At 33.0% G+C, this 23,842-nt stretch overlaps 1 protein-coding gene across 12 annotated transcripts in view; it reads right to left on the bottom strand.

The window, feature by feature from the left end:
• The window catches only part of LOC145248926 (dual specificity tyrosine-phosphorylation-regulated kinase 1A-like), a 443,307-nt gene that overhangs the window by 23,651 nt on the left and 395,814 nt on the right, over positions 1–23,842 (bottom strand). For all 12 annotated transcript variants that reach the window (XM_080110715.1, XM_080110717.1, XM_080110719.1 and 9 more), the window contains 2 exons: positions 6,242–6,382; positions 1,197–1,488 (listed from right to left, as the gene is read on the bottom strand). In XM_080110715.1, the coding sequence (XP_079966841.1) occupies positions 1,197–1,488; positions 6,242–6,382 (433 nt within the window). The remainder of the gene's footprint in view (positions 1–1,196; positions 1,489–6,241; positions 6,383–23,842) is intronic.

Raw genomic sequence — 23,842 nt, 5'->3', positions numbered from 1 at the left:
TTCTTTCTTTTACACAGTTGTTAAAAATAAATGTTTTGGTTAATAATTTTCCTGGTTAAGTTATAAAACATTTAATTACCTTCGAAAATAATCAGTTACTATCTGCCTCTTGATTCTAAATAAAAAGGCGTATTAATATGTCTAAGATATCAAGCATGGACGAATTATCTCCCTTGAATTGTAGTGCATGCATATTGAAAGCATTATCGTCGTGCTAACTAATGGAGGTATGCATATAGCATTAGTAAAAGCAAATAGATACAATCCATTTTTAAAATTTAAGCTCAACTCTATCTACTCCCAGTCATGTCAAACTTCGGTTCCTATAACTGTAGATACAAAAAGTTTAAAAGTTATCTACTAAAGAAAGGTCATTTGGTTATTCCATGCATTTCTTTTGATGTGAAGGTCCGTTCTCAATCAAAGCAAAGCCGAATGACTGATGGAGCTTGTTTGATATTGAAAAACTCAAAGTGATGAAACCGGCACATCAGTGAGGACTAGCCTAAAAGCATCCTGAACATGTATTTTTTCAATCAATTAAATGGTACTTATTCACATTGTGACCCAAGTTCTGACAACGTTATGTCTGCATCTTCTGGCATGGTTATGGGATCAGACGGAAGACTGTCAGATAGATGATAAATTTAAGGTTCAACATTATAAGCAGAAAAAATAATAAAGTTGGATAAAAAAATAAAATAAAAACGTGTAAAACAAGAAAAATAATTACTGTGTTTCATTGTAAGAAAAAATGCATAAAAGATCTTTCCAAGAAAAATTTCAATTTTTTTTTTCAATTACTTTTACAGCAAAAACATGGAAACAACTGAGAAAGAAAAAAATTATTTTTCAATTCAAGAAACTTTTTCTTTTTCTTTGGTTTACAATAAATACAAGATAACTAAATAAAATAATCTTTTTTTTTTTTTTAAAGTAAGTTGAGTGTTTTAACAACTTTTTCAATGAAATTTGTTGTCTGCTAACAGCTGATTGGTTAATTGTATCAGCATTTTACATAACCATGCCAAAACATACCAACATGATATTGCCAAAACTTGTCAGAATCTGAACAAGTATCAATTAAACAGCAATAGATGCACACATAAAATGATAGATATCAAACTTGAGCAAAACAATACAAACAAACAAAAACATAAAAGACGTGCATGCACTCGATGTTGACCACCGCTTACCTGGAGGACTAGACACCGACTGCTGCTGCTGTTGCTCCATGGCTGGACTACCTGATGTACTACTGGACGTATTAGTGCTTTCATCTGTGGTCTTCTTGAAAAAGTTGTGCTGGAGGGCATAATAGGGTGTGGTGCGTGTCTTGGGGTCATAGTCTAACATTCTTAGTATAAGGTCCTTAAATTTAAGATAGTCTGCCAAATTATGTCCCGGTTCGCCTGACCTCCGACCTCCAGGTCCACCATTTTCAGCACCAATTACGTCATGCAGTTTCCGAGACCCGGGCTGCTTATACTGAAAGAAGAAACAAAAAAAATAAAAGAATAGTTTATAAGATTTTTCAATGTCCATTTTCAAGGACTTTTCAAAGTTTTCCAAGGCCCTCTCCAGGCAATTCAAATTTGATATATAAACAATGATATAATAAACCAAAGAACTTAATTAACAGAAAAAAATCATTTTTATTTACATACAAAACAATATGCGTGTTGACAATCATATTGACATTCCCTGAAACACTTATATTTGGCAAACCAAGTGTGATTAAATATTATTTTCCTCATTGTAGTCTATGCTGTATTCGTTTTACTTTAAAGTTTTCAATTTTCGGTATTCTGGATACAAGAGTTGGGTCCTTTTATCATGGAACTACCCAATGTTATTGTTTGGAAAACATCAGATACTTTTGTGATAAAGGGAAATAACTCTTGTATCCACATACAATGCGATTTCAGAACAAGGTATTTATATTTTATTTTTAATATTTAAAAAATATTTTAATGTTTTTTTATTAATACTTAAAAAATTATTCAAGAGTATTTATTTCAAATTTATTTTTAATATGAAATACAAATTTTTACTGGGAATAAAGGCCTTTTAAAAACATTTTTAATATTTTCAAAATATTTTCAAGGTGATAATAGATATATGGCCTTTTCAAGGGAAAAGTAAAATTTCAAGGACTTTTGAAGCCTGTGCGAACACGATTTGGATTTTTGTATGCTAGAAGCCTTAGTACGGGGAGAAATTAAAAAATCTATTAAGAAATTAGATAATATGATGCAGGATTTTTTTTTTTTTTTTTTTTTTTCAAAGAAGCAAAATTTATTTATTCTTTTTTTAATCCAAATTTTCAGCTCCATAAACCTTCCTCAGAATGATACAGAGGATTTTTGTTTCATTGGCAAGATCTTACAGTGTTCCCAGAAGATCACAGATTTCTTTCAGATTTGTTGAAGAAACTATTTTTTAATCTTTGATAGCCATAGCGAGATGTGGTGGGATGCATCATGTGCAATTTCTTAAGCAATGTTCAAATTTCTTATTACGTCAATGCTTTTTTTTTTTTTTTTACATGGAAGTCACCACTTATCAAGGCCTGGAAGCCACTCGGGGATAAGGGGTATTTCGTGTAGATGGGATAGTATCGTAGTAATCGTTAGTATTGGAGATTTGATAAAGTGTCTTACTTAAGGAGGCAGTTCATCAGGAATTTGTTTATGTTCGACATCCAGGTTGTAGTCAGCTGGGAAACAGGCAAACGGAAGGGAGTTCCACAGGCGTGCACTTCTAAGAAAGAAACTTTGTTCATGGAATCTAAGTTTTGGTTTTGGCACAGTTAAAGAGTGGGGGAAATTTTTGACAGTGGTTTCAGCTAGACGGGTGTTTATCGTGAAAGATTGGGCGAGGGGGGACAAGAGATTGGAGTTCAGACGAGCACTTGCTATAGAAGTAACGATAAAACAAAGACAGGCTCGCAACGTCTCTTCTGTGGGAGAGAGGTTGCAGGGTAGAGAAAAGGGCATCCCCCACTAAGCCACAAAGTCTATTTTGTACTCTGTCAAAGCAATATAGGCTGTTTTTAGCACCTCCTGCCCAGATGTGGCAGCAGTACTCCATCCTTGGACGTACTTGGTTTTTATATAGATTGCATCAGTAGTGAGATATCTTCTGGAGCAGTAGAAGGATCCTATCATTTTTCCAGCAACCTTGGCAACAGACTCGATGTACGTGTTCCATTTCAGGTCAGGAGTAAAGGTCAATCCCAGAAGCTTATCAAAAAATGGAGCCTCCCATAGACGAGAGCCACCCATTTCAATTGATACCAGATGGGGATCAGAGCGTTGATGAGGTAAAAATAGGAGCTTAGTTTTAGATGCATTAAAAGTAACCAGCCACCTCTTCCCCCACTGTACCGTGCGCTAAAGATCAGAGGAAAGAGAATCAGAGAGAACTTTGTCATTTACGGCCTTAGATGTGTTGCCATAGATGGTTGTGTCATCTAAATGCTTTTAAAAGGTAAACAGTTACATTTATTAAAATGATATTGTTTGTTGTATCTTTTGGGTCTGTGAGAATGGCAAGAATAGTGGTATTCAGACCATTATTTCTCATATATATATATATATATATATATATATATATATATATATATAATCTATAATATAAAGCTGAATGTCTGCGTGTGTGTCTGCTCACAAATAGGCTCCTATATGGTTGACTATTATAGAAAACTGATCACATATAATGATATAAGATGTATCGAGACACAGGAATGGGTATGTTTGATCAGGCATAATGATGATTCATTAAAATTGTGGGGTATGCATTCGCGCCTGGTCCACAAAGTATGGAAATAAAAAATTAAAAAAAGAAAACGTTTACAAGTGTTTTTGATATAGATGTACATAATATTTTGATAAGTATGTTTTAACTTAAATAGGGATGGTATAATAAAATTGTGGGGTCTGCGTTCGCGACTAGCCTCCACAGAATGGAAATAGGCACACACTTTAATAAAGACTTTTCATATCTATCTGCGCAAGTATACTTTGATAATTATGTTTAAGTTTGAAGAAATATGGTATAATAAAATTATGGGGGTGTTCGTTCGAGCCTGACCTCCATAAAATGGAAATATGTCACAAAGTTTAACAAGGTTTTTTAATATAGATCCACAGAATATTGTGATAAGTGTTTCAGTATGAACAGGTATGGTATAATAAATTATGGGGTTTATCTATTTTATTTTTACTTTCATCATATTTTGCTTTGGTTTTGATACCCCCAAATTCGAAGCTATCTCTTTACAACCCTTCCTTTTCATAACCTATCATACTTTCATAAATCAGAGTCCATTTTCTGGAGGCTGTTTTTGAACCCAGTCAACGACGGGTACTTTTGCTAGTATATATATATATATATATATATATATGTATTAAGACTGATGATTATATTCACCCAAGGTCAATTCTAGTTTTGAAAAGCCAGTGCACTAGGATAAGCACACTCTGGTCTACAAAAAATGCCTGAGCAACCCTGTCAATCTTCGACCTTTTAGTAGCAGAACCATACTTCAGCCAGACAGTAACAAAAAGTCACTGTTGGACTAATTGTTGAAGACTTATCTTGAACTTGTACAAACAACTCCCAACCAATTGCGGTAGGACTGTTAGGAGTCTTATCTAGAAATCCCCTTTTATATATATATAAAAAAAAAAATCTGTATGATACATGTACATGTAACTAACGGAAAATTTCATGTTCCAAAAATTATATACATTGATCAAGTAGCTTTATTTTTAAGAAAATCAAATTTTATGAGTAAGCAAAAAAGAACTGCCTCACATTGCCATCTATATATATAAAAGGGAAAATGTATGTATGTTCGCTTTTTCTGTATGTCTACAAAAGGCTTTTTTTGCCATGATTCTCGGTTGGCTTGCTCCTTCTGAAAACTTTTTATATGCTGTCTAAATAATAATATCTACGACTAAGGAACTCGGCTCGCAGCTATCTTTAATTTACTCGACTTTTACAAGCTATTTTCGAGATATTTTTGATCGCCACATAGCGAGGAAAACAGAAACTGGCTTCCAGTTCAAAACTAGGTCAAACATCACATGACTTAACGTTCTAGCACCTGTTCGCTTTATAAACGTCAACTTAACACACTTATCGATTCATCTATTCTGTGGTCGAGATGGTTAGGTTGCAGGATTTTTTTTCCATTTCCTTTCCACCTCCGCATCAACAGGTTCGGGGTTCAGGCCTACCTTTCTACTAAAACTTTTTTTTCTTTTACACCTCCAAACACCTGGCCAACGGTTTTTTTTTAAAACAGGGTTGTTTTGATCTAACCCCCCCCCCCCCAACACATACACACACCTCCAAACACCCAAGCAACGCCGGTTACCCCGCTAGTCTATAAATATGAAAGCGAAAATGTGTGTGTGTATGTATGTGCACTTTTTCTGTATGTCTGCAAAAGGCTTTTTTTGTCGGCCTTCTCGGTCGGCTCGTTCCTTCTGAAAACTTTTTATATCACATCTAAATTGCAATATCTACGACTTAAGAACAGGGGTCGCATGTGTATTTAATTTGCCTGACTTTTACCAGCTTTTTTACCAAAGCAAATGATGGAGCGGGGTAAACAGCAATTGGCTTGCAGCGCAAAAATAAGTCAAACATCACGTCACTTAACTTCCTCGCACATATATATTTCACTTAATAAACCTTAACTTAACACGCTTATCAATTCTTCTCCCTTCGTGGCCGAGATGGTTAGGTGCCTGGCTTTTTTCCCTTTTGTTTCCACCTTCACGTCAAGGCTTCGGGGTTCAATCCTACCTTCCTACGAAAACTTTTGTTTCTTTTACACCTCCAAACACCCGGCCAACGTTTTTTTTAACACACACCTCCAAACACCCAGGCAACGCCGGGCATCCAGGCTAGTCTTAAAAGAAAAACAGTAGATTACTCCACAATAATTCAAACTAGCAAGATCAGTCTCATAATGCCTATTATTTCCTGTTAATTGCTTAAAATTATTTAAAATTGATTTTCTTTATAAAAATAAAACTACTTGATCAATTTATGATTTTTGGAACATGATCTTTTTGTTTCATCAAGAGCATGTACATTATAAATATTTTTCGGTATTTTTGTTCTTTTAATAATATAAGTAAGAATTCTGGATAACCATGAACTGGCGAGATGCAAAAAACACAGCTGTGAAAATAAAGTGTATGATAAAGAAGGTACTTACTTTTTTACCATCCTTAGGTTTTTTGCATACATAAGTTCCATCTGGATGCTGGTCGAAATATTTTCTTGCCTTCGGCGCTAGGTCTAATAGATGCTTTGGGGGCATTCCCAAAACTTCAACAATTTTCATCATCTGATCAAACTGGTTAAAAAAAAAAAAAACAGAAAAAGAAGAAAAAAAAAGTTTTTAAAAATATGTCAAGCAATAAATTTTATACTCACATTCAACTTCCCATTCATCATTTGATATTTCAAGTTTGCATTTTTGTGGCATATCAACTCCTTATAATGCAAAACCAACACTTATTTTAAATTAAATTTGGGTTATTTCCTAGAAAAGCCGACAAAAACAACAGGGTTGAAAAAATACATATACAACAAATAAATGTTACGAAAAGCAAGCTAAGTTACTCTTCTACCTATCTGGATAAGTTTTTTGTGTTTAAACTTATTTTAAAGTAAAAAGTAATTCACTATTTGAAACACTTGATAATAATTCAAGATTTAACAGTTAGAAAGACCAGATGAGTGAAATTGTTTTTAATATTGCTAATTATTAAAAATAAAATTGATTTTTTTTCTTTCAAATTTTCGAAATTCAAGAAAAAACAAAATTCAATTGGAATTTTAAGGGGGGGAATTCAATTTTATCTATTATATAAAGAGCAAAATGGGCGCGAGCATTTGTGTATGCCTACCTGCCTACTACAACTTTTTTTTTTCCTGTTCAACGCACACCTCCAAACACCCGGGCAACGCCGGGCACCCAGGCTAGTTTTTAATAAATAGCAATATTCATTAAAAACAATTTCACACTCGTCTGGTCTTTCTAACCATTAAATCTTCATTTATTTTCAAGCGTTTTTTTAACTTAAAACTAAAAGGTATTGTAAAACCTGTCAAGTTAGAACGAAAAACAAAATGATCTTATTAGGACCATAGTGAAGCCTCGATAAATCGTTAAAAAATTAAACAAAACACTAATCGAAACACATCCAATGGAGTGTGTAAATATCTCCACTGGACAATCTTTTAAATGTTGAATATCAAATGCAGAAGCAAATCTTGGGAACATATAACAGAAAGACGTGTCCAAAATAAGACATACACCATCCATTACGACTATCCAATTCCTACAATTACATAACTAGGAAACAGAGCCAGAAAACCACACACAGACATAGTGATATCGGGCAAGAAGAAAGAAGCAAACTTAGAAGTTAGTGTTTCCAATAATGCTGGGTTAAGTAGAACTGGAAGTGAAAAGACGAAATACCAAGGTCTTATGCACGACATGAAAAGAAACTGGAATCTTAGGAAGATCTCCATCATTCCAGTTATTATAGGAGCAACTGGACTCATGAAAAAGAATTTTAAAAACTACCTGACAAATATACCCGGTGAACCAAGTGCATGAGAGATTCAAACAATTGCACTTAAAGAGATAGTCAGAATCTTAAAAAGATCTCTTGGTTGGAATAGGAGTTAGTGAGTGAATGTTTGGCATAGAGTAGGATGCTCCATCCCCAAATGAACAAATGATAAGTATATATATATATCTATAATATAAAGCTGTGTGTGTCAGGTCACGAATAGGCTCCTATATGGTTGACTATTTTAAAAAAACTAATTACATATAATGATAGAAGATGTATCGAGACACAGGAATGGATATGTTTGATCTGGCAGAACAGTAATTGTGGGGTCTGCGTTCGCGCCTGGTCCACAAAGTATGGAAATAAAAAATTAAAAAAAGAAAACGTTTACAAGTGTTTTTGATATAGATGTACATAATATTTTGATAAGTATGTTTTAACTTAAATAGGGATGGTATAATAAAATTGTGGGGTCTGCGTTCGCGACTAGCCTCCATAGAATGGAAATAGGCACAAACTTTAATAAAGACTTTTCATATCTATCCGCATAAGTATACTTTGATAATTATGTTTCAGTTTGAAGAAATATGGTATAATAAAATTATGAGGTGTTCGTTCGAGCCTGACCTCCATAGAATGGAAATAGGTCACAAAGTTTAACAAGGTTTTTTTATATAGATCCACAGAATATTGTGATAAGAGTTTGAATGTGAACAGGTATGGTATAATAAATTATGGGGTTTATCTATTTTATTTTTACTTTCATCATATTTTGCTTTGGTTTTGATACCCCCAAATTCGAAGCTATCTCTTTACAACCCTTCCTTTTCATAACCTATCATACTTTCATAAATCAGAGTCCGTTTCCTGTAGGCTGTTTTTGAACCGAGTCAACGATGGGTACTTTTGCTAGTATATATATATAAATAAGTTTGCAAAGCCAATTAAATTTTAAAAATTTGTCTTTCTGTTCACTATCTTTGTCTTTCTCCAAGTTACGAGTTACATAGTATTACTACTTGTCGCGATGTAACCTATATTGTTTATAATGGACTATAATCAATCTTTTTTTCTGGTTAGTTTTATTTTGACAATTAAACGCATAGAGAAAGAAGTGAGACTGTATAAAATAAGAGTGTGGTGGTGATGGTGGTGGTGGGGGAAATCAAATAAAACAGTGAGAGAGGATGAGAGTAATAGACAGAAGCTTAGTAAGAGACACTTGAGTAAATTGAAACTACTTGGATTTGTTTTTCAAACATAACTCAATCTCGAAATCAAGGAATCTCTTAAGTATTTTGTGTAAGGAAAAAAATTCAGTGCTTGTCCAGAATTCCACCTATATTAAAAAACAAAAATAAGTTGATATGACAAAAAAAATAAAATTGTTCTTCAAAAATCACATAAATTGATCAAATAGTTTTATTTTTATAAATCAATTTTTATACAGTTAATGGAAATTTGTAAGCATAAGAACAAAAATCTTGCAAGTTTAAATTATGTTGTGTTATCTCGTTTTTTTAGACTCTTTTCAAAATGGCGTCGTAAGACAGTTGCTCCTTAGTTAGCCATAAAATTTGATGTTCTTATTTAAAATTAAAACAATTTGATTAAGTTACATGATTTTTGGAATTTTATATTTTCTTTTTGATTTTTAGCATTTCTGGACAAGCACCAAAATTCCTAAGAGAAATGAATGTTAATTCAGCTTTAGTATAATAATGCTTATATCTTTGTTTCTGCATACTATCTCCTTCCATAATCACTAAAAAAAAGATTATTAGGGATTGCCAAATGATTGTAAAGATTGGACCGCATGTTTCCGTGACGTCAGATTTGTGTGTAGTATACGAACTATAGAAAGCAGAAGCGACTTAATGATTTTTTAAAACCTTTGCTTATCTTCTTCAAACTGCAATTAATAATCAATCTTTGTTATAATTTTGTTAGGTTTTAAGATTTACACAGTTTAATGATTAATAATATTATAAACATTTGTATATTAAATATGAAATACGGTTTTACTGAATGTTCTTTTGGTTACCTACGGGCTTCCATATTTTGTTCGGTAAAAAGAGACAAACAAAATATGAGGGGGGGGGCTACAAAATGCTTAATATTTGTGCAATAATATTTTCAAATTGGTTTTAATCTGGTGATAAAATAGCTAACGAGAGTCAAGTTTTTTTTATTAAAACTTAATATTTAAAAAAAATTTAAACAACTAATTAAAAATCTATGTTGTAACGGAACATTTTGAAATAATGGAAATTTAATCTTTTAAAAATTAATTAATATTTACGAAGTTTCTTTTTCTTGGCAATTTAACTGATTATAGTATATATTAATTCGAAAAAACGCTATTAAAAACAAAACATAATATTAAGTTTATACCAATTTTTTAATTGCAACTTCAAGGTAAATTTTTGTTCAATATGTGTATTTACTTTTTACTTATTTGAACACGTATGTTTCATAATAAATAGAAATATCGATAGATTTAAATATATTTTGTTCGAATTTCGAAAAAATAAATATGGGGGGGGGCACGCACTAAAAAAAATATTTCCCCTCGTATATTTAACGAAAAATGCATTTTATATGTAATTTCATTCTAAAATGGATAAGTATCGAAAATTTCACGAAAATCTGGCCACTAGTTGATTTTTGCTAGATTTATTAAATACGGGTATGTTTTCACGTTCGGAATGTCTACTACATGAGAACGTTATTTTAAAGCGCCAATTATATAAACACAATTTTCGTCCGATGAAAAAGATTTGTCTGAATTATTACTGGCTTATTTTGCCCTTCTTTTAAATGGTACAAAAGTTATACTGACAGTATTAATTTATAATAAAGTTACATCGTGTTACATATAGGATGGGGTAATTACCCCACCCTATATGTAACACGTGTTGACTGTGGTGACTTTTGGCAGTCCCTAAAGATCGTTCAATCATGAAAGTTGAAAGGCAAATTAGCAGTATCAGAATTTTTGTAAGAATTTTTGACACCCCTAACACGAAACTGCGAATACAATATAAAAATCTCGTAATTTCTCTGTTAAAAGTGGGTTATTTATTTTCTTTATGGATTATACTTCCAAAATAAACTATTACAGTTGTTTTAAAAGTAATAAAAATATTTTTTTTTTTTTTTTAAACAGTAATGAATTTTCCGAACTCAATATTTTTAAATTTTTAAACTCAATATTTTTAAATTTTAAAATTTTAAAAATCTATCAAAATTTTTCTATTGATTCTATTTTTACGATATTTTCAGGGTCAATGTGAAATTTTATGTTCTTTCCAATAAACCGAATATAATATTTTAGACAAACGTTTTTTTTTTTTTATTCACGGTTCCCCCCCCCCAGTGTCTATTACAAAGAAAATACTTAATTTAGTCTCGGATAAGTACATAATTATTTACTCACAAATTGAAGAGAAAAGGTCAATACATAATATATTCAAATTTAAAAAAAAACGGACATCGTGTTCTTGTAGAATTTTACCTGTAAAGTTTGAAGTTTAAAACCTTTTTTTAAACCACGTTATTTGTTTTTTCTTTTTTCTTTTTTTTTTTTTTAATGGAACCTTGGTCCTTGCTCCTTTAATTGAAAAAAAAATTAGGGCTTGAATTACATTTTTCGAGGAGTTATAAGCTTGGAAAGACAGGGGGTCGAATAATTCACGCCTCCAATTTTGTAAATGTCTAAAAATAATTAATTTCGACTCGGATAAGTACATAATTATTTACTCACAAATTGAAGAGAAAAGGTCAATACATAATATATTCAAATTTAAAAAAAAACGGACATCGTGTTCTCGTCGAATTTTACCTGTAAAGTCCGAAGTTTAAAACCTTTTTAAAAAAAAAACACGTTTTTTTTTTTTTTTTTTTTTTTTTTTAAATGAAATCTTGGTCCTTGCTCCTTTAATTGAAAAAAAAAATTAGGGCTTGAATTGCATTTTTCGAGGAGTTATAAGCTTGGAAAAATGGGGTGGAATTATTCGCTATTTTCACAAAAAATTCTGATACTGCTAGCCAAACATTTCTTAAAGTTTCACCACGAATCATTTTGGGTTATGAACAAAATTAAAACACTAAATTGGGTTCTTATTTAAAATACCCTCTCTATTAAAAACAAAAATAAAATTCCTATGTACATATCCGTGACGAAATGAAAATACCATATTCTAAAAATGACATGAATTGATCAAGTAGCTTTATTTTTATAAAGAAAATTATTTTTAAATGATTAATGGAAATTCGTAGGCATTACAACATAAACATAGGAATTATCTCCCTTGTATTTTTTTTTTTTTTTTTTTTTTTTTTTCGAGATGGTCACTTTTGGGATATTGATAAAATTCGATTTTCTTATTTAAGAACAAAACTATTTTATCAGTTTACATGCTTTTGAGAATTTTGTCACGGATTTGTGCATCAAATGTTTCTCTATTTTTTTTTTGTTCTTAATATAGGGGAATTCTGGACAAAAAAAAAAAACATATGCTAATCTAAGATTAGTAATCTTAGACTAACTACAGAAATTTGTTCAGTAATTAAAAATTTAGATGTCCGCTTTTAGATTAATTTTCAAAAATTACTTTCTAATTGACAGCTTAAAGACTTCCGAAATATTTTGGAATTTCCAAGTCATTTTCTTTCTATAAATAATGGATCAAAATGGCCGACGTGTTTATTATATAATGGTCGTCTAAAATTCGAATGACTTTAAAACCTTTAAACTGACGATTCAAAAATGTAATTACAGTTTGGAATTTACATTTAAAAAAAGTACCAGGTTTATTTGTGTTTCTGAAATAACTATTCACACACGCGCCCGTCGTATTAAAGAAACTACCATTGATATATTTGAGAAACAATCAATTAAATTGACGAATAAATCGCGGTAAAAAAAAAAAAAAATGAAGAGAAAAAAAGCCCCATGCCATCACTGTTGAATATAAAATGGCCATCTCCTTAAAAAAACATGAAAAGTAAAAAAACAAAATTGAAACAAAATGGCAGAGTTATTTCCCTTGATTCTCAGCTGATCGCAAGTCATGTGATGAGGAAAATAATTGTTTTATTTTTTTTTTTTTCGCGAAAGTCATGTGAGCAAACCTTGTCTTGTAATAGCAGTTACAATAGTAGTGTAATAAATAATTCCAAAATATAAATACTTTTGAGTTCCGTTTTGAATTCAGATATAAAAGAAACAGGTTTCCACCAACTTTTCTTTTGCAAGAAATAAAAATCAAAAAGGGGGGGAAAAAAAAAAAAAAAAAAAGAGAAAACTGTTCATTTTTCCTTAATTTTAACCGTCTACCCTCGCGTTAAAAAAATCAAGACAAAGTTGCTATTATTTAGGAAGAGAAGAAGCGTAGGGAGAAAATAAAGAGACAAATGAGAAAAGTGGGAGGAGAAAAGTATGATACTAGATGAAAATAAAACTGGATGAGAGAGAGAGAGAGAGAAGAAAAACAGAGAGAGAGAGAGAGAAGAAAAACAGAGAGAGAGAGAGAGAAGAAAAGCAGAGAGAGAGAGAGAGCAGAGAGAGAGAGAGAGAGAGAAGAAAAGCAGAGAGAGAGAGAAGAAAAGCAGAGAGAGAGAGAGAAGAAAAGCAGAGAGAGAGAGAAGAAAAGCAGAGGGAGAGAGAGAGAAGAAAAGCAGAGGGAGAGAGAGAGAGAGAGAGAGAGAAAAGAAAATCAGAGAGAGAGAGAGAGAGAGAAGAAAAGCAGAGAGAGAGAGAGAAGAAAAGCAGAGAGAGAGAGAGAAGAAAAGCAGAGAGAGAGAGAGAGAAGAAAAGCAGAGAGAGAGAGAGAGAGAGAGAAGAAAAGCAGAGAGAGAGAGAGAGAGAAGAAAAGCAGAGAGAGAGAGAGAGAGAAGAAAAGCAGAGAGAGAGAGAGAGAGAAGAAAAGCAGAGAGAGAGAGAGAGAGAGAGAAGAAAAGCAGAGAGAGAGAGAGAAGAAAAGCAGAGAGAGAGAGAGAAGAAAAGCAGAGAGAGAGAGAGAAGAAAAGCAGAGAGAGAGAGAGAGAGAAGAAAAGCAGAGAGAGAGAGAGAGAGAGAGAAGAAAAGCAGAGAGAGAGAGAGAGAGAAGAAAAGCAGAGAGAGAGAGAAGAAAAGCAGAGAGAGAGAGAAGAAAAGCAGAGAGAGAGAGAAGAAAAGCAGAGAGAGAGAGAAGAAAAGCAGAGAGAGAGAGAAGAAAAGCAGAGAGAGAGAGAAGAAAAGCAGAGAGAGAGAGAGAGAAGAAAAGCAGAGAGAGAGAGAGAGAAGAAAAGCAGAGAGAGAGAGAGAGAGAGAAGAAAAGCAGAGAGAGAGAGAAGAAAAGCAGAGAGAGAGAGAAGAAAAGCAGAGAGAGAGAGAGAAGAAAAGCAGAGAGAGAGAGAGAAGAAAAGCAGAGAGAGAGAGAGAGAAGAAAAGCAGAGAGAGAGAGAGAGAGAAGAAAAGCAGAGAGAGAGAGAGAGAGAAGAAAAGCAGAGAGAGAGAGAGAAGAAAAGCAGAGAGAGAGAGAGAAGAAAAGCAGAGAGAGAGAGAAGAAAAGCAGAGAGAGAGAGAGAGAAGAAAAGCAGAGAGAGAGAGAGAGAGAGAGAAGAAAAGCAGAGAGAGAGAGAGAGAGAGAGAAGAAAAGCAGAGAGAGAGAGAGAGAGAGAAGAAAAGCAGAGAGAGAGAGAGAGAGAGAGAAGAAAAGCAGAGAGAGAGAGAGAGAGAGAGAGAAGAAAAGCAGAGAGAGAGAGAGAGAGAGAGAGAAGAAAAGCAGAGAGAGAGAGAGAGAGAGAAGAAAAGCAGAGAGAGAGAGAGAGAAGAAAAGCAGAGAGAGAGAGAGAGAGAGAAGAAAAGCAGAGAGAGAGAGAGAGAAGAAAAGCAGAGAGAGAGAAGAAAAGCAGAGAGAGAGAAGAAAAGCAGAGAGAGAGAGAGAGAGAGAAGAAAAGCAGAGAGAGAGAAGAAAAGCAGAGAGAGAGAAGAAAAGCAGAGAGAGAGAAGAAAAGCAGAGAGAAAGAGAGAGAAGGAAAAGAGATAGAAAGAGAGAGAAGGAAAAGAGATAGAAAGAGAGAGAAGGAAAAGAGATAGAAAGAGAGAGAAGGAAAAGAGATAGAAAGAGAGAGAAGGAAAAGAGGTAGAAAGAGAGAGAAGGAAAAGAGATAGAAAGAGAGAAAAGGAAAAGAGATAGAAAGAGAGAAAAGGAAAAGAGATAGAAAGAGAGAAAAGGAAAAGAGATAGAAAGAGAGAAAAGGAAAAGAGATAGAAAGAGAGAAAAGGAAAAGAGATAGAAAGAGAGAAAAGGAAAAGAGATAGAAAGAGAGAAAAGGAAAAGAGATAGAAAGAGAGAAAAGGAAAAGAGAGAGAGAGAAAAGGAAAAGAGAGAGAGAGAGAAAAGGAAAAGAGAGAGAGAGAGAAAAGGAAAAGAGAGAGAGAGAAAAGGAAAAGAGAGAGAGAGAAAAGGAAAAGAGAGAGAGAGAGAAAAGGAAAAGAGAGAGAGAGAGAGAAAAGGAAAAGAGAGAGAGAGAGAGAAAAGGAAAAGAGAGAGAGAGAGAGAAAAGGAAAAGAGAGAGAGAGAGAGAAGGAAAAGAGAGAGAGAGAGAGAAAAGGAAAAGAGAGAGAGAGAGAGAGAAAAGGAAAAGAGAGAGAGAGAGAGAGAAAAGGAAGAGAGAGAGAGAGAGAGAGAGAAAAGGAAAAGAGAGAGAGAGAGAGAAAAGGAAAAGAGAGAGAGAGAGAGAAAAGGAAAAGAGAGAGAGAGACAGAGAGAGAAAAGGAAAAGAGAGACAGAGAGAGAAAAGGAAAAGAGAGACAGAGAGAGAAAAGGAAAAGAGAGACAGAGAGAGAAAAGGAAAAGAGAGACAGAGAGAGAAAAGGAAAAGAGAGACAGAGAGAGAAAAGGAAAAGAGAGACAGAGAGAGAAAAGGAAAAGAGAGACAGAGAGAGAAAAGGAAAAGAGAGAGAGAGAAAAGGAAAAGAGAGAGAGAGAAAAGGAAAAGAGAGAGAGAGAAGGAAAAGAGAGAGAGAGAAGGAAAAGAGAGAGAGAGAAGGAAAAGAGAGAGAGAGAGAAGGAAAAGGGAGAGAGAGAGAAGGAAAAGAGAGAGAGAGAAGGAAAAGAGAGAGAGAGAGAAGGAAAAGAGAGAGAGAGAAGGAAAAGAGAGAGAGAGAGAAGGAAAAGAGAGAGAGAGAGAGAAGGAAAAGAGAGAGAGAGAAGGAAAAGAGAGAGAGAGAAGGAAAAGAGAGAGAGAGAAGGAAGAGAGAGAGAGAGAAGGAAGAGAGAGAGAGAGCGAGAAGGAAAAGAGAGAGAGAGAAGGAAAAGAGAGAGAGAGAAGGAAAAGAGAGAGAGAGAAGGAAAAGAGAGAGAGAGGAGGAAAAGAGAGAGAGAGGAGGAAAAAAGAGAGGAGGAGGAAAAAAGAGAGGAGGAGGAAAAAAGAGAGGAGGAGGAAAAAAGAGAGGAGGAGGAAAAAAGAGAGGAGGAAAAAAGAGAGGAGGAAAAAAGAGAGGAGGAAAAAAGAGAGGAGGAAAAAAGAGAGGAGGAGGAAAGAGAGGAGGAGGAAAGAGAGGAGGAGGAAAGAGAGAGAGAGAAAGAGAGAGAAAGAGAGAGAGAGAGAGAAAAAAAGAGAAGAGAAAAAGAGAAAGCGAAAAAAGAGAAAAAAAGGAGAGAAGGGAGAAAGAGAGAGAAAAGAAAAAGAGAAAGAAAAGGAAGAAAGAAAGAGATACACTAAACTTTGGCCGTTAGCAAACGACCAGTTAGCATCAGATATAAATTCCCACGTTTTTTTAAATTTACTTAGTGTAATGAATGAATGTGTGAATGTAGGACTGACATGAAATTCTTAATGATAAACTAAAATGACTGAAAAATGATCTGAAATGACTTAAATAAATAAAAAGTAAATGATTTAGAATGACTTTAATGAACTTAAGGATGAATTAAATGACCTTAAGAATGACTTTTATATCACAAAAAAAAAAAAAAAAAAAAAAAAAAAGAAAAAAGGTGATTAGTAGGACTCTCCCAACCGTTCCACTAGGTTTGTAAAAGGAACTCCGCTTCTGCGGGTCAGTCTCTAAGTGGGGATGCCCTCTAGATGGGGGTGAATGGAGAAAAGAAAATTTTGTGGGTAAGGAATGGGAGTTAGTTTGTATTTCTTTCTCTCCAAAATGGGTGAAATTTAGAGGAGGGGGTGAAAACAAAAATTGCAAGAAGGAGGGGGTGGGGATCTTGGAGGCTTCCTAATCGGGGAGGGATGGAACACACACTCAGCTAGCTGAGAGGCTACTTGTTTAATTTTACTCTACGGAACTGCACGTTCCACACCTAGGCAGGGAATACATATTCAAATTTGGCTCCTCTTCGTACACACAGACTTGCTACAATGTATCCATCTTCTGTCAAATGCCGCGCGATGCAGCCTTCTTATATCACATCTGATCTTCACCCGTAGTTGGTGTTTAAAGAAAGCGATCAGATCCTGATCAGAAAAAGACCCCCCCCCCCGGCAACCTTGCAGACGCAACGTCCAAATCACCATTCTCACCACGGCCAGGATCGTAACGTAGACCATTTGTCTTTCCCGGTCCCATGGCGGCCTCACGTTGTCCACGACACTGGATACGGTAATTGGGCGAGGATGCTCAGGATCGATGCGAGCTGTCACCTTGCTGACATACGACCAGTACCGGCGGAGTTTGTGGCAATCGAAGAAAGCCAAAAAGGCCAAGAAAAACTTAAAAAGTTAAGAACAGCATCTATTAACAATAGACCTTTGATCTTAACCAAAAAGGCCAAACACAAAAGTGTTACGGACAGACCGACGGAGTGACTTATAGAGTCGCTTGCACGGGCTAAAAAAGATATGTGACTAAGAGTGGGAGGTAACGTTTTCATTCCTTCATTCAAAACTAGAAAACATTGACCAGTGCTTCTGCATCATAATTCAATAACTAAAAACTGCATTTTAAGTAAAAACACTATTATGTAACTATGTGTCATATCGAAATTAGTAAAATTCCAAACATTACAAAAAAATGATAAAAAAAAAAATCTGCTAGAACTGTTTTTTTTTTGTTTTTTTTAAACAAAAAATAATTATCAATTCGCTATTTACTAATTTAAAATACTAGGTACGGGCAAAATGAATGCCGATGCTTAAAATGTAGAAACATTTTGACCCCTCTCTTTATTTAAAAATTCACCAAAAATCAGGAAATCACTCAATTTTAATGAAATTTTCAGTATTTATCAAATAATGATCGATGAATATAATGAACTAATTATTTTTATTTAAATCTTAATGAAAATGTATTATTCTGTTTAAACAAAAAATACCTTTACTAAAGTTATGGTTTTCAGTAGTAAATAAAAAACACAAGAATTTATTTTTGCTTTTTTTATGTAAATAAAGCATCGTAATTTGTAACAATAAAATAAAAATAATTTTTACAGGAACATTATGAAAAAAGCCCCTGAAGTCCGTATTAATGAAATCGATATAACTTGAAGAAAAATTAATTTCTCGAACTACCAATATTATCATTGAATGAAGCATTATTTAATATTTTCACACAAAAAATTATAATTGCAAAAATTATTTCTACTTTTTTTTACGCTTACATTTTTAACGTAATCTTTACATGTAAGATTCTAATATTTCCATTGCACGCAAGAACGTATAATTATCAACGTAAAATAATGTTCATATAATCTTGGAAAATAATGTAAAAAAAAAAAAAAAAACCAAAAAACAGGAACATAGAAAAATAATTTAATTAAAAAATGGCAAAAATTATACGAACGTTCCATGTTGGTAAGTACGGATGCTCAGACTTGAAAAGAAAACAGGTCTGTTTTGCCCACCCTCCTCCTCTTTTCAGCTACATGCCTGTTTGTGTTTATGAACTTTAAATTTCACGTAAAGATTATGATAAATTTTAACATAAGTCTGTATTTTTTTAGTTTATAATTTTTTCAATGATTATAAATTGTTTTCTTAACCAATTGTAATTCTGTATTAATATTAATAAATAATGGTATTAACTTTTTTTTTTTTTTTTCAAAGAATAAATTGTCAGTAGTATAATTAATGAATTTAATTAACTTTTCTGCATTTTTAAATGAAGGAAGGAGGGTCTGTGACTAAAAAAAAAAAGTCGCTCGATATGCCAGAATAATGTTAAATAAAGACATAAATTATGTCTAATTTGTCCTTCCATACATATTTGAATATTGCCGCCAGAGTTTTTTTTGGATACGATAAACAAGTCTTGTTCCAACCAGTAATATATTTTTGGATAATTATTACTTTTTTTAGCAAAAGTACATTTATTGTATTAATTATCTTAAGACTTTATCTTAAGACTTTATCTTAATACTTAACTTGGAAATAATTCCACAAAACTTATATTTTCCTTGCCAGAAAAATGTAAATTCAATTTTTGTCATAATGAATTTTTATGTGAAATCTAGGGTTTTTCAGATTTGAGATAAAATTATTCCATGTATTTTTTATTTCACACACTTTTTTCTTTGAGAAATTATTTTTTTTTTTACGGCATATCAACCCTTTTCATGTTATTTAATACAGAATCCAGTGATTTTGAAGAATCATTTTTTAATAGAGTATGTTTGTTTTTGATTTTTTTTTTGTGTTGGCTTCTATTTAACCCATAGTTGGGACCCTAACAGGTACTACCACTCTGGGTCAGAGTGGACCTGGGAGCAATGGCAATTAAAGGGTGGCTGCACACTCCCTAAAGCCCGCAAGCTGGAACCTCACCATCGAATATAGTTTAAGGTCATATCTAGGACCGTTGTATAAAGGGTTCTTTTTAGAATTTTTTATATAGACCAATTTTTTTAAGATATGAGAGTATGGTGATTTAAATATATTCTGTTTTTCATATGATTAGGGTCAGGATGGAGTTTCCTTGTTTTAAATCTTTTGATATATTTCAGTTCTTTTAGGAATTTAAAGATATTTTCTGCATTGTTGTATTTGAATAGGTTTTTCATATTATTAGCGTTGAAGAGGAGGTTCGTTCTTAGGTTAGTTAGTGCTTTGCATTCTATAAGGATGTGTATAACTGTAAGAGGTGTTTGGCATGTGTTGCATTTTGGTTGTAGTTCTTTTTTCAGAATAAAGGAGTGTGTGAGGTTGGTGTGTCCTATACGAAGGCGGGATAGGACAACTTGTTTCTTCCTGGATTTTCTAAGGGTGGGGGTGTATTTGTTTACTTTGGTTTTTATTTGAAATAGTTCGTTGTAGGTGTTTTGATTCCATTCCTGTTGCCATTTATTTTGAAGAAACTCATTTATTTTAGGCTTCAGGTCTGTGAATGGTATTTTTATATTATCTGGGGTTAGTTTGAGGGCAGATTTTGCTGCTTTATCGGCTTTTTCATTAGCTTTTTCACCTATGTGGCCAGGGGTCCAACATAAGAGAATTTCTTTATTGTTGGCCATAGTGTTTAGATTACATAGGAGTTTTACTATAAGGGGGTTTTCCAATCTTTTATTTTTCAGTGATTCTAGAACTGATCGTGAGTCCGATAATAAATTTTTGGTAACTGCTGTTTTGGATGATTTCAAGAGCTAGATTTATGGCGTAAGCTTCAGCTGAAAATATTGAACTTTCTGATGGTAGTGCTTTCTTTAGGGTTTTTATGTTTGATACTGCTGCTCAGACTTCTTTCTTTGTCTTTAGATCCGTCAGTGTATATAACATGTTTTGGGTATTTTTTGAGAATGTTATAAATTTCCTCTTGATATATGCTTGGGTGTGTTTTTGCTTTTTGAAGTTCTTTTAGGCTAAGGTTTACGTTTGGAGTTTTTATTTTCCATGGAGGGATGTTTGGAATTAGAAAGTTATGTATGTTAGTAGTGATGAGAAATTAACTTTAACCTATAATCTTTCAAATACAATAAAAAAGTACTTGAAAATTTAAAAAATTATTATGATTAACTGGCGTTAAAAACCATGCACCCCCTACAGAAGTAGCCATTAAATCGCCTGTACCTATAAAATACTGTGCAGTGAAAACAAGGGAGATAAGTCAGTTTGTCACACAAATTAGACTAGGCCTCTAAAACTGCATTATTTGATAAATTTTATTTTTTCTTGTAATTATTTTTCTACAATCATTTTTCGTAATTTTTGGAACGTAATTACATAACTGTTTTTACTTAAAATGCATTTTTGGATACTGTATTATAATGTACGAGCACCCATTTACTCTTCATAGCTATCTATTTATTCACTTACTGATAAAGATTACTTATTTTTAAAAGAATTGGTGCAAGTTCATAACCTCTTCCCCCTCCCATGGAGAAAAAAAAAAAACAAAAAAAAAAAAAATCAAAACTAAAAATTTTTTATGGTCTAAGTACCCATGAAAACATCATATACCAAGAAAAAAAAGATCAAATTAGATTTCTGAATTTTTAAGATGAGGATTATTTGGATTCATAACTCATGAGGACAGTAGTCTAATGTATACAAATATGAATCAAACTGTTTTATTTAATAATAATAATAATAAAAAACGTTTTACAGTTATTTATTGGTTGCAGAGTGTGCATGTAGGTGTTTCTTCAGCTTTGATCAGATAGGAGTGGGTCAGTTTTCTATGTCTAATTCGAATTCTGTTTAATATGATCACTTCACTTCATCCCTATGTTTTTTTTTGTTTTCGTTTTGAATTGGTGTTCATGTCATTTGTTCTTTGTGCATGTGTTCCACGGTTTTTGTTGTTTGTTTTCCTGGAATTATTTATTTATTTTTTTTTTTAAGTTTGTATATGGGATTTTAATTTTTATTTGATTTGTTGATTTGTGACTTCTCTAGCTAGTTTGTTTGCTTTTTCATTTCTAGGGATACCAACATGACTTGGTATCCAAGCTATTACAATTATTTTATCTGTTTCGGTTATTTTGTTGCATTCTTGTATCATTTCTGTGATGAAAGGGGGTTTGCTTTTTCACTCTTTTAGGGTCATGATTACAGGATAAAGATACACACAGACACATATATATATATATAATGAATTTTTGTTGTTTTTGATGCATTTGAGTGTCACTTAATGGCTTGTAATTCAGCTGTACATATGTCATTGGGCAGTTGTATTTGGTATTGGCTTTGTTTTTGGATCTAGATGCAAATATCTCTCTGTATTCTGGATATTTTTTTAGTTCTTTATAGTTGATTCTGTTTATCAAATCGTTTGTATTGTTTTTCTTGAATTTGATAAGTATTAAGTCAATATCTGGCTTATTTAATGTTCATGGTGGTTAGTTGTTGTTTTTTTGTGTGGCTATATTGTCAGGTTTTTTCATTGATTTGGCATATTGCTTCCTTAATTCTGTGTCCAAAAGAGGGTATGTTTTTTGGTTTATATGAATTGTGAAAAGGTTGTCTCATATGTTGGGTTTCCGAGATTGCTTTGCAGTTTTATTGTGTATTGTATAGTTAGTTTTACCCATCTTAAGTGTAAATGTAGTTCATAGGCTTTCCATTGGTGTGGTTCGATAGGCTTCCAGGCTAAGTCTCAAACCTTGATTCTATATAGTTAGTAAGGTTTGCAAGTGAAGCTGTATCTGGCACAATTGTAGTCTACTTTAGATCTGATATGTGTATGATATATTTTTAGCATCGTAACCTGGTCAGCTTAAAGTCTAGTTTAGATATCATTTTTCAGATGTTTATTGCTTTTAAGCATTTTTATTTTAAGTTACTAATATGCACCTTGAAGTTTAGCTTATCGTCAAAAGTGATTCCTAAGAATTTGTTATGGTCTACTAAAGATATTAGTTGTCCATCTAGTTTGAATTGTGAGTCCAGGTAGTATATTTGTCTTCCGCAGAAGTGGATGCATGTGGTTTTGCTTTTGATAGTTTAAATCCATTTTGCATTTGTCATTCTACAGTTGGCATGTTTGATGATGAACGAGTAATTGAGAAATGGTCAACAAATAGTGTTTTTTCAAATCCTATATTAATGGTTTTAGTTATATCGTTGATTCTAATTGGAAACAGAGAAATGGATAGTACACTACCCTGTGGTATTGGTCTGATGTTGTGTTTCGCAAGCATACTTTATATGTTCTGTAAAAAAGGAATTCTTGGATAAACAATGTCAGGTTTCCTCTGAAACATTGTGAATATCTCTCAGAATTCCGTACCTCCATGTAGTATTATATGCTTTCTCCAAATCAAAAAAGAATAGAGACTACATAGTGATTTCTTATTTGACCATTTTGAATGAATATTTCTGGTTGGATAAGCTGGTTGTTAATTTTGTCTGGATAAGATGTATTTTTCTAGATGCCATATTGACCATCTTTTCCATTGTTTTACAACTTGTTAGAGCAATGGGATAAGGATTAGTAGGGTTGGAGGGCTCCTTTCCTGGCTTAGGAATTGGGATGATATTGAATTTGAGGCAGTGTTTCGGGAGGTTGTCGGACCACCATATCTTGTTAATGATCTGCAGAAAAATGTTGAGGGAAATGCCTGGCAGGGGTTTCAATAATTCATAATGTATATCACCTGAACCAGTAGCTGTGTCTTTGCTTTTATGTATAACGGTTTTACGTTCTGTTATAGTAAATGAGAAATTGTAGTATTCATTACTGTTGGATGTGAAATGGAGTTTCTTTCTGTATTATTTTAACAGTTTTGGAATTTAGAGGAGCAGTGGCTGGATAAGGAGTTTTGGCTAAATTCAGTTGTGATTAGTTTTGTGATTTTTCTTATCTATGATTTGTCTTCCATTTGGTGAGGTTATATAGCTTGTTTTTGTGTTTTGAGTTTTTTTTTTAGTTATCTTTCTTTCACTTTCAAACAACATTACATAAAAACCAACCTCTAAAAATACCAACAAGCCCAAGCAAAAGCTAGCTATATCATTAAAAAAAATATCTGGCAAAATTATATCTTTAAACTAAACACTCCACCAAAAAAACATGGGAGATAATATCCCATGCTTTTTTGTAGTGTTTAGTTTAGAGATATAATTTTACCTGATTTTTTTTTTTATGATACAGCTAGCTTTTGCTTGGGCTTGTTGGTATTTTTAGAGGTTGGTTTTTATGTGATGTTTGAAAGTCTTTAATAGCTGACGTTGTGCCTGTGCCTGGGTGAAGGCATGTGTGTTTTGTTATGACATATTTCGGATGATTCTAGTAGTGACTCACTAATTTTTTACAGTTTGGTTGATATTTTTGCATCCTCACATTT

This window comes from Euprymna scolopes, chromosome 27 (assembly GCF_053919585.1).
Source record: "Euprymna scolopes isolate OS-2025 chromosome 27, ASM5391958v1, whole genome shotgun sequence".
In the NCBI taxonomy this organism is placed as follows: domain Eukaryota; kingdom Metazoa; phylum Mollusca; class Cephalopoda; order Sepiida; family Sepiolidae; genus Euprymna; species Euprymna scolopes.
Note: the sequence above shows the minus strand (reverse complement) of the source record. Positions and strands in the feature narration are given on the sequence as shown.